Raw genomic sequence first — 12,854 nt, 5'->3', positions numbered from 1 at the left:
GAGGCCGGCTCTTGTTGCTAGGCAGCGCGGGGGGCGGTAGCACGCGCGGGCGCCACCGGGTTTCCGCCAATGGCGGTGGCGGCGCGGCCCCAGGCCCGCCCCCCGCGTGGCCAATGAGAGCCGCGCTAAGCTCGCCCCGCCCTCCGTGAGAAAGCAGCCAGTGGGAAGTGAGTACCTTCCCCGAGGGCCCGCCCTCGCCCTGACAGGCAGGGAAGCAGCCAATGGAAGTGCAGGAAGGGCGCGGCACCGCGCTCATCGCTATTGGCTGGAAGGCCGCCTGCGCCCGCCCTCTTCCGGTGTCAATCAAGACGGCTGGCCCCCGCGGCGCCGAGGGAGGCGACAAATCCCCGTCCCGCCAGTGAGAAGCCGCCTTGCAGCGTCACTCCGGCCCTCACCCAATGAGCGCCAGCGTTACAAAGCGGGACCGAGCGGGAGCCGGGCGGGAGAGGCGGGGCCTGCGCGGGCGGGGCGGGGCCGGCGCGCGGCCCAATGAGGAGGCGCGTTACAGGCGCCGGCGCGGCGGCCGGCCAATGGCGGCGCGCGTTGCAGCGCGGCGCGGGCCGGGGAGGGGAGGAGGGCGGTGGCGGCCATTTTGAGCCGGGCCCGCCGGGCGGGCGCGGAGCCGCCATGGACGTTCGGCGCCTGCGGGTCAACGAGCTGCGCGACGAGCTGGGCCGGCGCGGCCTGGACACCCGCGGCCTGAAGGCCGAGCTGGCCGAGCGGCTGCAGGCGGCGCTGGGCGAGGCCCGGCGGGACGCGGCCCCTGACGGACACTGTAAGGGAAGCGGCGCCCGGGGCCCCGCGCGGGGGGACGGGCCGGGCCGGGCCGGGCCGGGGCTGCTGCTGCCGCTGCGGGGGCGCCGGGCCGGGGCTGCTCCGGGGGTTCGGCCCCTTCGCTGGGGGCTCCGGTCCGCCCGGGTGCCCGTTTCCCTCAGGGTCCCTGTGCCCGCCGGTGCCTGTGCCCCTCAGGGTCCCTGTGCCCCCCGGCGCCCGTTTCCCTCAGGGTCCCTGTGCCCGCCGGTCCCCACTTCCCTCAGGTCCCCGTTTCCCTCAGGGTCCCTGTGCCCGCCGGTCCCTGTGCCCCCCGGCGCCCGTTTCCCTCAGGGTCCCTGTGCCCCCCGGTCCCCATTTCCCTCAGGGTCCCTGTGTCCCCCAGTCCCTGCGCCCCCCGGTCTCCATTCCACTCAGGGTCCCTGTGCCCCCCCCATTCTATGAGGGTCCCTGTGCCCCCTTTCCCCCCATGTCCAACCTTTCCTGAGGGTCCCCGTGTCCCTCCGATCCCCCTGGGTCCCCCATTCCGCCCCCCCCAGTTCTCTCAGTGTCCCCCCCCCCGGGGTTCCCGGTCCCTTTAGGGTCCCCGTTTGCCCCCCAGTTCCCCCCCCATACCCCGGGCACCCCCCGGAGCAGCTGCTGGGGCCGAGCAGGGCCCCCCCAATTGATGTGGAGTCCCCCCCCCATTGCTGTGGGCCCCCCCGTTGATGTGGCCCCCTTCCTTGATGTGGGACGCCCATTAATGTGCCCCCCCCATTACTGTGGACCCCCCTATTGATGTGCCCCCCCATTGATGTGGGGCCCCCATTAATGTGTCCTCCCTGCATTGATGTGGGGCCCCCCTTGCTGTGGACTCCCCCCGTTGATGTTCCCCCCCATTGACGTGGGACCCCCATTAATGTGCCCCCCCCATTGATATGTCCCCCTCTGCATTGACGTGGGTTTCTTGACCCAATTTCTCGCTTTTCCCCCCCGTTCCGCAGACGCCGCTGACACCAGCGACCCCCAGACCCACCAGCCCTACAACCCCCCCGGGCCCCCCCCCGACGCCGAATCCTCCCACGAGCGGCGCCCCCCGGATCACGAACACCCCGGTAGGGCTGGGGGGGGGTCCCGGTGGCACCGCGGTGACCCCGAAACCGTGTCCCCTCCCCCCTCACCCTCATCCTCTTCCTCCCGCAGAGATGAAGCTCCCGGAGCCGAAACCCGACGACCCCCCCGCCCCCCCCTACACCGTCCCCCCCCCCAATTACGCCGCCCCCCCTTATAACATCCCCCCGCCCCCGACCTTTAACGCCGGTTACCCCCCCCCGCCCCCCCCCGTGGCGTTTCCCGCCCCGCCGGGGGGGTTCAGCGTCCCCCCCCCCACCTACGGCACCCCCCCCACCTACAGCACCCCTCCCCCCGCCTACAACACCCCTCCCCCCACCTACAGCACCCCCCCCCCGACCTACAACCCCCCCCCCGCCTACCCCGCGCCCCCCCCCACCTACAACCCCCCCCCGGGGGGGGGCTTCGCGGCGCCGGAGCCTTCGCGGGCCCCCCCCCCGCACCCCCCCCAGCGCAAACGGCCCTTCGAGGAGCCGCGGGGGAGGGGCTTCTATGAGCACCGCGAGGACAAGAGGTGGGCGACCCCCCCGCCCCCCCCCCACCCCGTGTCACCCCCCAACCCGCCGACCCCCCCGCTGTGTGTGCCCCCCCCAGGGGCCGCTCGCCGCAGCCGCCGGCCGAGGACGAGGAGGACGAGTTTGACGACACGCTGGTGGCCATCGACACGTGTGAGCGTCCCCGCGGCGCGGGGGGGGCCGGGGGGGCGCTCCGGGGGCGCGTTCCAGGCTGAAATCCCGGGGTTTCGGGGGGGTCTGTCTGCAGATAACTGCGACCTGCACTTCAAGGTGGCGCGGGACCGGTACAGCGGGTACCCGCTGACCATCGAGGGCTTCGCCTACCTGTGGGCGGGCGCCAGGGCCACCTACGGCGCGCGCCAGGGACGCGTCTGCTACGAGCTCAAGGTGCGTGGCACCGGCCCCGGCGTCCCGGCACCGTCCCCAAGGTTCTGGCGCCGTCCCCGACCCAGTGACACCGTCCCCGACGTCCCGGCGCCGTCCCCAAGGTTCTGGCACCGTCCCCGACGTCCTGGCGCTGTCCCCAATGTTCTGACACCAGTCCGAAAGTTCTGACACTGTCCCCGATGTCCCGGCGCTGTCCCCGATGTTCTGACACCGTCCCTGACGTCCCGGCGCTGTCCCTGACGTCCCGGCGCTGTCCCCGACGTCTTGGTGCTGTCCCCAAAGTTCTGACACCGTCCCCAAAGTTCTGGCGCCGTCCCCGACCCAGTGACACCGTCCCCGACGTCCCGGTGCTGTCCCCAATGTTCTGACACAATCCCAAAAGTTCTGACACCGTCCCTGACGTCCCGGTGCTGTCCCTGACGTCTCGGTGCTGTCCGCAAAGTTTTGACACCGTCCCCAAAGTTCTGGTGCCGTCCCCAACCCAGTGACACAGTCCCCGACGTCCCGGCGCCGTCCCCGACGTCCTGGCGCTGTTCCCAAAGTTCTGACACCATCCCAAAAGTTCTGACACCGTCCCCAACGTCCTGGTGCTGTCCCCGACCCGGTGATGCCGTCCCCAACGTCCCAACGCCGTCCCCAACGTCCCAACGCTGTCCCCAATGTCCTGACACCATCCCCAACCTTCCAGCACTGTCCCCGACATCCTGGCGCTGTCCCCAACGTTTTGGCACTGTCCCCAACGTCCTGGCGCTGTCCCCAAAGTTGTGACACCATCCCCAATGTCCTGGTGCTGTGCCCAACATCCCGGTGCCGTCCCTGATGTCCTGATGCTGTCACCAACCCGGTGACACCATCCTCAATGTTCCGACACTGTCCCCAAGCCCAGGATGCTGTCCCCAAGCCTGGTGATGCTGTCCCCAAGCCCAGGATGCTGTGTCCACCTGGTGTCCCTGTCCCCAAGCCCAGGATGCTGTCCCCACCTTGGTGTCCCTGTCCCCAAGCCCCACCCTTGTCCCCAACTCGTTATCTGTGCAGGTTAACGAGGAAATTCCTGTCAAGCACCTGCCCCCCACGGAGCCCGATCCCCACGTGGTGCGAGTGGGGTGGTCACTGGACTCCTGCAGCACCCAGCTCGGTAAGGGACACTGGGGACATCAGGGACATTGGGGACACTGGGGGCATTGGGGACATTGCGGGGGCTGGTCCCTGGACTCCTGCAGTACCCAGCTCGGTAAAGGACATTGGGGACATCAGGGACATCAGGGACATTGGGGACACTGGGGACATTGCGGGGGCTGGTCCCTGGACTCCTCAAGCACCCAGCTCGGTAAGGGACAATGGGGACATCAGGGACACTGGGGACATCAGGGACATCGGGGACATTGCAGGGGCTGGTCCCTGGACTCCTGCAGCGCCCAGCTGGGTAAGGGACATTTGGGGACATTGTGGGGGCTGTCACTTGCCTGGGGACTTGGGGACATTGCGGGGGTCTGTCCCCTCCCTGGGCACTTGGGGACATTGGGGGTTGTGTGTGTGTCCCTCCCCGGGGGTTTGGGGGCCCTGGGGGTGTCCCCGGGGGTTTGGGGACATGTTGGTGGCTGTCCCCAGGGGAGGAGCCCTTCTCCTACGGCTACGGCGGCACTGCCAAGAAATCCACCGACTGTAAATTCGAGAACTATGGGGAGCCCTTCGCCGAGAACGACGTCATCGCCTGCCTGCTGGTCTGTCCCCGCGTCCCCGGGTCCCTGTCCCCTCCTTGTCCCCACGGCCCCAGCCCCTTCCTGTCCCCATTCCCCAAATTCCCCACAGTGTCCCCAATGTCCCCAGTGTCCCCATCCTCTCCCAGTGTCCCCAGTGTCCCTGTCCCCGCAGGATTTCGAGGCCGGTGACACTGTAGAGCTGTTGTTCCTGAAGAACCGGCGCTGGCTGGGCCAGTGTCTCCGGTGTCCCCAGTGTCCCCATTCCCCCCAGTGTCCCCATCCTCTCCCAGTGTCCCCAACGTCCCTGTCCCCGCAGGATTTCGAGGCGGGGGACACGGTGGAGCTGTCGTTCCTGAAGAACGGGTGCTGGCTGGGCCAGTGTCCCCAGTGTCCCCATTCCCCCCAGTGTCCCCATCCTCTCCCAGTGTCCCCATCCTCTCCCAGTGTCCCCAGTGTCCCCAACGTCCCTGTCCCCGCAGGATTTCGAGGCGGGGGACACGGTGGAGCTGTCGTTCCTGAAGAACGGGCGCTGGCTGGGCCCCGCGTTCCGGCTGCGCCGCGAGGACCTGGGGGGCCGCGCGCTGTTCCCCCACGTGCTGGTCAAGAACTGCGCCGTGGAGTTCAACTTCGGGCAGAGGGACGTCCCCTTTGTCACCGTCCCCCCTGGCTTCACCTTCCTGCAGCACCTGCCCCTGGCCCAGCGCGTGCGGGGGACGCTGGGGCCCAAGAGCAAGGCCGAGTGCGAGGTGGGGACAGGGACACGGGGACAGGGACATGGGGACAATGGGGACATGGGGACACTGGGGACATGGGGACACGGGGACAGGGACATGGGGACAGAGACATGGGGACACGGGGACAGGGACATGGGGACACTGGGGACATGGGGACAGGGACATGAGGACATGGGGACAGGGCCACGGGGACACTGGGGACACGGGGACATGGGACGCTGGGGCCCAAGAGCAAGGCCGAGTGCGAGGTGGGGGACAGGGACACGGGGACAGGGACATGGGGACACTGGGGACATGGGGACAGAGACATGGGGACACGGGGACAGGGACATGGGGACACTGGGGACATGGGGACAGGGCGACAGGGACATGGGGACACTGGGGACATGGGGACAGGGACATGAGGACATGGGGACAGGGCCACGGGGACACTGGGGACACGGGACACTGGGGCCCAAGAGCAAGGCCGAGTGCGAGGTGGGGGACAGGGACACGGGGACAGGGACATGGGGACACTGGGGACATGGGGACACTGGGGACACGGGGACAGGGACATGGGGACACGGGGACAGGGACATGGGGACACTGGGGACATGGGGACAGAGACATGGGGACACGGGGACAGGGACATGGGGACACTGGGGACATGGGGACAGGGGGACAGGGACATGGAGACACTGGGGACATGGGGACAGGGACATGAGGACATGGGGACAGGGCCACGGGGACACTGGGGACACGGGGACATGGGACGCTGGGGCCCAAGAGCAAGGCCGAGTGCGAGGTGGGGGGCAGGGACACGGGGACAGGGACATGGGGACTCTGGGGACATGGGGACAGGGACATGGGGACATGGGGACAGGGCCACGGGGACACTGGGGACACGGGACACTGGGGCCCAAGAGCAAGGCCGAGTGCAAGGTGGGGGACAGGGACATGGGGACGCTGGGGACATGGGGACAGGGACATGAGGACATGGGGACGGGGACACGGGACGCTGGGGCCCAAGAGCAAGGCCGAGTACGAGGTGGGGGACAGGGACGTGGGGACAGGGAGGTGATGGGGATGCAGGGGACACAGGGACAGTGACAGAGGGGACACCAGGATGGGTGGGAACGAGGACACAGGGAGGGGACAGGGGCGTGGGGATGGGGACAGGGTGGAGACACCGGTGACACGTTCTTGTCCCCAGATCCCAACGCTGGTGGGTTTGCCGGCGGGGGGGGGGACAACGCGGTGGCTGAAACCTGTGTTGGGGACAGCGACATGGGCGTGGGGTGGTGACATGGGGGCTGTTGGTGACACCGGTGACCCGGTGGTGACACCGCTGACACGTTCTCGTCCCCAGATCCTGATGATGGTGGGTTTGCCGGCGGCGGGGAAGACGACGTGGGCGCTGAAACACGCGGCCGCCAACCCCGGCAAGAAATACAACGTGCTGGGCACCAACGCCATCATGGACAAGATGCGGGTGAGGGGGCGTCCCTGCCGTGTCCTCGCTGTCCCCGGGGTGTCCCCGCTGTCCCCGGAGTGTCCCCGCAGTGTCCCTGGGGCGTCCCCGGCGTGTCCCCGGGGTGTCCCTGCTGTCCCCGGGGTGTCCCCACTGTCCCCGCGGTGTCCCCACAGTGTCCCTGGGGTGTCCCCGGGGCGTCCCCGCTGTCCCCGGGGTGTCCCTGGGGTGTCCTCACTGTCCCCGCAGTGTCCCCGCAGTGTCCCTGGGGCGTCCCCGCTGTCCCCGGGGTGTCCCTGGGGTGTCCTCACTGTCCCCGCAGTGTCCCTGGGGCGTCCCCGCTGTCCCCGGGGTGTCCCTGGGGTGTCCTCGCTGTCCCTGGGGTGTCCCCACTGTCCCCGGGGTGTCCCTGGGGTGTCCTCACTGTCCCCGGGGTGTCCCTGCTGTCCCTGGGGTGTCCCCACTGTCCCCGGGGTGTCCCTGCAGTGTTCCTGGGGCGTCCCCACTGTCCCTGGGGTGTCCCTGCGGTGTCCCTGGGCTGTCCCCACTGTCTCTGCGGTGTCCCTGGGGTGTCCCCACTGTCCCTGGGCTGTCCCCACTGTCCCTGCGGTGTCCCCGGGGTGTCCCCACTGTCTCCGGGGTGTCCCTGGGGTGTCCCCGGGGTGTCCCCGGGGTGTCCCCACTGTCCCCGCGGTGTCCCCGCGGTGTCCCCACTGTCCCTGGGGTGTCCCCGGGGTGTCCCCGCGGCGTCCCCGCTGTCCCCGGGGTGTCCCCGCGGTGTCCCCGCGGTGACGCCGGGCTGTGCGCAGGTGATGGGGCTGCGGCGGCAGCGCAACTACGCGGGGCGCTGGGACGTGCTGATCCAGCAGGCCACGCAGTGCCTGAACCGCCTCATCCAGATCGCCGCGCGGAAACGCCGCAACTACATCCTGGACCAGGTGACGGGGCCACAGAGCTGTCCCCACGGCGTCCCCGAGCTGTCCCCATGGCCCCAAAAGCGTCCGCAGGGTGTCCTGCGCCTGTTCACTGGCTTCCGTTTCCCCGTTTTCCCCCAGTTTTTCCCCCAGTTTTTCCCCCAGTTTTTCCCCCAGTTTTTCCCCCAGTTTTTCCCCCAGTTTCTCCCCCAGCTTCTCCCCCAGTTTTTTCCCATTTTTAACCGATTTTGCCCGTTTTCTCCCCAGACCGACGTGTACAGGTCGGCGCAGCGCTGGAAGCTGCGCCCGTTTGCCGGGTTCCGTTTGCCCGATTTTCCCTTGATTTTCCCCCGGTTTCTCCCCCGGTTTCTCCCCCGTTTTCCCCCGTTTTCCCCCATTTTTCACCGATTTTGCCCATTTTCTCCCCAGACCAACGTGTACGGATCGGCACAGCGCTGGAAGCTGCGCCCGTTCGCTGGGTTCCGTTCGCCTGTTTTTCCCCCGATTTTCTCCTGATTTCCCCCCGATTTTCCCGTTTTTCTCCCGTTTTTCCCCCATTTTTAACCGATTTCGCCCATTTTCTCCCCAGACCAACGTGTACGGGTCGGCGCGGCGCCGGAAGCTGCGCCCGTTCGCTGGGTTCTGTTTGCCCGTTTTTTTCCTGTTTTTTTCCCAGTTTTTGCCTGGTATTTGCCCAATTTTTAACTGATTTTTGCCTGATTTTTGCCTGATTTTTAACTGGGTTTTGCCCAATTTTTAACTGGGTTTTGCCCGATTTTTAACTGATTTTTGCCCGATTTCGCCCGTTTTCTCCCCAGACCAACGTGTACGGGTCGGCGTGGCGCTGGAAGCTGTGCCCGTTTGCTGAGTTCTGTTTGCCCGGTTTTTTCCCAGTTTTTGCCCGGTTTTTGCCCAGTTTTTGCCTGTTTTTTGCCCAACTTTTAACTGATTTTCGCCTGATTTTTAACTGATTTTTGCCCGGTTTTTCCCCCGATTTTCCCCCGATTTTCCCCCGTTTTTAACCGATTTCGCCCGTTTTCTCCCCAGACCAACGTGTACGGGTCGGCGCGGCGCTGGAAGCTGTGCCCGTTTGCTGAGTTCTGTTTGCCCGGTTTTTTCCCAGTTTTTTCCCAATTTTTGCCCGGTTTTTGCCGGGTTTTTGCCCAACTTTTAACTGATTTTCACCTGATTTTTAACTGATTTTTGCCCGGTTTTTCCCCCGATTTTCCCCCGATTTTCCCCCGTTTTTAACCGATTTCGCCCGTTTTCTCCCCAGACCAACGTGTACGGGTCGGCGCGGCGCCGGAAGCTGTGCCCGTTCGCTGGGTTCTGTTTGCCCGTTTTTTTCCCAGTTTTTTCCCAGTTTTTGCCCGGTTTTTGCCCGTTTTTTGCCCAACTTTTAACTGATTTTTGCCTGATTTTTAACTGATTTTTGCCCGGTTTTCCCCCCGTTTTCCCCCCGTTTTCCCCCGATTTTCCCCCGTTTTTAACCGGTTTCGCCCGTTTTCTCCCCAGACCAACGTGTACGGGTCGGCGCGGCGCCGGAAGCTGCGCCCGTTCGCCGGGTTCCGCCGCGAGGCCGTGGTTCTGTGCCCCAGCGACGCCGACCTGCGGCAGCGCACGGCGCAGCGCACCCAGCGCGAGGGCAAGGACGTGCCCGACCACGCGCTGCAGGAGATGAAGGGTGAGCCGGGGACAAACCGCGCGATTTCGGGAAAATCGGGACTCTGCGGAAGGTGTGCGGTGAGGTTTTGGGGTGAAACTCCCGTTTTTTGGACAAAAGGAGTGGGAGTTTTTGGGGAAAAAGCCGGTTTTGGGAGGACAAGGGGTGAGGGTTTACAGTGAAACTCCTAATTCTTGGTGGAAGGGGATGGGATTTGGGGGCGAAATTTCTGTCTCAGAGGGAAAGGTGTTTGGGGGTGTTTTTTAAATTTGATGTTTGAAAATTCAAAGAAGTTACGATTTAATAACTTGGAAATTCAAAGAACTTGAAATTTAAGAGACTTGGGAATTCAAAGAAGTTAAGATTTAAAAACTTGGAAATTCAAAGAAAAGTTGAAATTTAAGAGACTTGGGAATTCAAAGAAGTTAAGATTTAAAAACTTGACGTTTTTAAGTGAAAATGTTAAAAGCTTGAAATTTAAAAATGTAAAAATTTTAAAATCCTAAAAACTTGATTCAAAAACTTTAATATTTACTAACTTGAAATTTTAGAAAGTTAAAATTTTAAAAACTTGGCACTTGAAAACTTAAGTTTAAAAAAGTTGAAAGGAGTAAAATGTCAAATGTAAAAACTTTAATTGCAAAATTTTAAAATACCAAATTTTAAAATATCAGTTTCCAGATCTAAAAAATTCAAATTCTTAAATTTTAACATTTCAAAATATCAAATTTTCAAGTGTTACAATTTCACCTTTTCGAATTGTCGAATTTCAATTTGAAATTTTTTGAATTTTTGATTTCTCAAATTTCAAATTTTCAAATTTAAAATTTTTAATTTGCGAATTTTCAAAGTTTTTATTATTCCCCCCCCCCCTGCTGCCGTTGGCGTGTTTCCGCAGCCAACTTCACGCTGCCCGAGGCCGGCGAGTTCCTGGACGCCGTGCAGTTCGTGGAGCTGCAGCGCGAGGAGGCGGCCGTGCTCATCCGCCGCTACAACGAGGAGGGGCGCAGCGCCGCCCCGCCCCCCGAGAAACGCCTGGAGGGGCCGGGGGGGGGCGGCCCCCGCCCCCCCGGGGGGTTCCGCGCCCGCGGGGGGTTCCAGCGCCCCCGCGCCCCCCCCAACCCCTCCTACCAGAGCCGCGGCGCCTTCCAGAACCACGGCACCGGTAACGGCCCCCCCGGGCCCCCCGTCGCAGCCGCTTTGGGGTGACCCCCGCTTGGGGACCCCCAGGAGTCCCTCCCTTTTCGTTTGCCCCAATTCCCCCCCATTTCCCCCAATTTCCCCACTCATTTTCCCCCTTTGTTCCCCCCAATAATTTGCCCCACTTTTCATTTCCCCCCCTTATTTCCCCCCTATAATTTCAACTTCCATAATTTTCTCCCCATTTATCCCCCCATAATTGCCCCCCCTTATTTTCCCCCCCATAATTGCCCCCCCTTATTTTCCCCCCCCATAATTGCCCCCCCTTATTTTCCCCCCATTATTTCCCCCCATTTTTCCCCCCCCCAATAATTCCCCCGTATAACTTCCCCCCCATTCCCCCCCCCATTTCCCTCCCCCCCATTTCCCTCCCCCCCCATTTCCCTCCCCCCCCATTTTTTCCCCCTCATAATTCCCCTGTATAACTTCCCCCCCCATAATTTTCTCCCCATTTATTCCCCCCCGTAATTTTCCCCCATTCCCCCCCCCTAATTTTCTCCCCCCTCTGCCCCCCAGGTTACCCGCGGGGGGGTTTCCCCCCCACCCGCTGGGGCGCCCCCCCCCACGACACCACCCCCCCCGCCCGGAGCTACAACCGCAGCCCCCCCCACGGCACCAGCGCCTACAAGAGCCCCCCGAACCCCCCCCCCAGCACCGCGACCCCCCCGAGCTACAGCCAAGCGCAGCAGGTACCCCCCGCCCCCCAGCGCCCTTGTTGGGGTGTCCCCCCCGCTCCCCCCCCCACTGTTATTTCGTGCCCCCCCAGGGTTACAGCCAAGGTTACAGCGGTTACTACGGGGGGGGGTACGGGGGGTACTCGGGGTACCCGCCCCCCCCAAGCGGGCAGAGCTACAGCCAGTACACACAGGTTGGGGGCGCCCCATGTGGGAGGGGGTCACGAGGGTTTGGGGGTCACCCCGTGGTCTGGGGGGGGGGATAACTGGGGGTTTGGGGGGGGCACCGCCTTGGTTTTGGGGGCCACTCTGGGGTTTGGGGGGGACACCCCATTTTGGGGGGGGGTAACTTAGAGTTTAGGGGGTGCCCCATATTTTGGGGGGATACTCTGGGGTTTGGGGGGGTCACCTGGGGTTTGGGGGTCGCCCCATGGTTTGGGGGGGTCACCCCATGGTTTGGGGGTCACCTGGGGTTTGGGGGTCACCTGGGGTTTGGGGGGGGTCGTCCCATGGTTTGGGGGGTCACCTAGGGTTTGGGGGTCACCTGGGGTTTGGGGGGGGTTGCCCCATGGTTTGGGGGGGGTCACCTAGGGTTTGGGGGTCACCTGGGGTTTGGGGGGGGGTCGCCCCATGGTTTGGGGGGGTCGCCCCATGGTTTGGGGGTCACCCGGGGTTTGGGGGTCACCCCATGGTTTGGGGGGGTCACCCCATGGTTTGGGGGGGTCACCTTGGGTTTGAGGGTCACCTGGGGTTTGGGGGGGGGTTGCCCCATGGTTTGGGGGGGGTCACTGGGGGTTTGGGGGTCACCCCATGGTGGGGGGGGTCACCCCATGGTTTGGGGGGGGTCACCCCATTTCTGGGCGGGCGGGGCTGGATTTGGGGGCAGAAACTTTGATTTTTTTTAGCGGGGGGGGAGGAGGATTTTGGGGAAGAAAAAGGGGGTTTCGGGGCCCCCCCCTTTATTTTTGGGGGACGCGGGCCCTGACCGCCCCCCCCTCCCCAGTACCCCCCGCACTGGAACCAGTTCTACCAGCAGCAGGGCCCGTGGCCCCCCCCGTACTACGGCACCTACGACTACGGGGGGTACGGGGGGGCCCAGGGGGGGCGAGCGCCCAGTGACCCCCCCCCAAAACCCACCTTTCTTTGTTTCATTTCTCTGCGTCTGTTCAAAAAAACCCCGGTTTTTAACCTCAAAAAAAAGCCCTGGATGGTCAGACCCCCCATTCGTGCCCCCCCCCGTGTGTCCCCCCCCCCACTGTGTGTCCCCCCCCTCCTGTTTTTGGGCCATTTTTCCCTTTTTGGACCATTCCTCCCCACCCCCCGTTTTGGGTCCGTTTTCCTGATTTTTTTGCCCGTTTTTCCCCGTTTTTTGGGCTCTGGGCCCCCAAACCGGCCCCTCCCCCGGGGGCCCCTTTGGGGGGCCCCTCGTGCCCCCCCCGGCCGGGAAACGCGTTTTACGGCGATTCCGCTTTTTATTTTGTTCCCGTTTTGGGGATTTTCGGGGGTTTCGGCCTCTGGTTTTTATTCCCCTCAGGGGAGGAAGTAAAAAAAATAAAAATAATTTAAAAAAAACCAGGAAACCGCCCCAAAGCGGCGGTAGCCCCGGCCCGTCTCAGTTTCTCAGCTCGTTTGGGGTTTTTTTTGGGGTGGATTTGGGGTTTTTTGGGGGCGGGTTTGGGGTGTGACCTTTGACCCCGGGGGGGGGGGGGGGGGGGGCCGGAACCACCGCGCACCGG

General features: G+C 63.9%; 1 protein-coding gene across 1 annotated transcript; it reads left to right on the top strand.

Annotated features, from left to right (window-relative positions):
* Positions 1-606: 606 nt before the first annotated feature.
* On the top strand, positions 607-12,664 carry HNRNPUL1 (heterogeneous nuclear ribonucleoprotein U like 1). The gene is made up of 15 exons (XM_065655082.1): positions 607-775; positions 1,755-1,865; positions 1,954-2,395; positions 2,476-2,549; positions 2,644-2,783; positions 3,819-3,918; positions 4,392-4,504; positions 4,963-5,229; positions 6,566-6,688; positions 7,477-7,605; positions 9,097-9,265; positions 10,143-10,409; positions 10,961-11,133; positions 11,211-11,312; positions 12,122-12,664. The coding sequence occupies exons 1-15, from the start codon at positions 628-630 to the stop codon at positions 12,662-12,664; spliced, it is 2,901 nt and encodes a 966-aa protein (XP_065511154.1). The 5' UTR covers positions 607-627.
* The last annotated feature ends 190 nt before the right edge of the window (positions 12,665-12,854 follow it).

This window comes from Caloenas nicobarica, chromosome 37 (assembly GCF_036013445.1).
Source record: "Caloenas nicobarica isolate bCalNic1 chromosome 37, bCalNic1.hap1, whole genome shotgun sequence".
Classification (NCBI taxonomy): Eukaryota; Metazoa; Chordata; class Aves; order Columbiformes; family Columbidae; genus Caloenas; species Caloenas nicobarica.
This window is presented reverse-complemented; position numbering and strand designations above follow the sequence as displayed.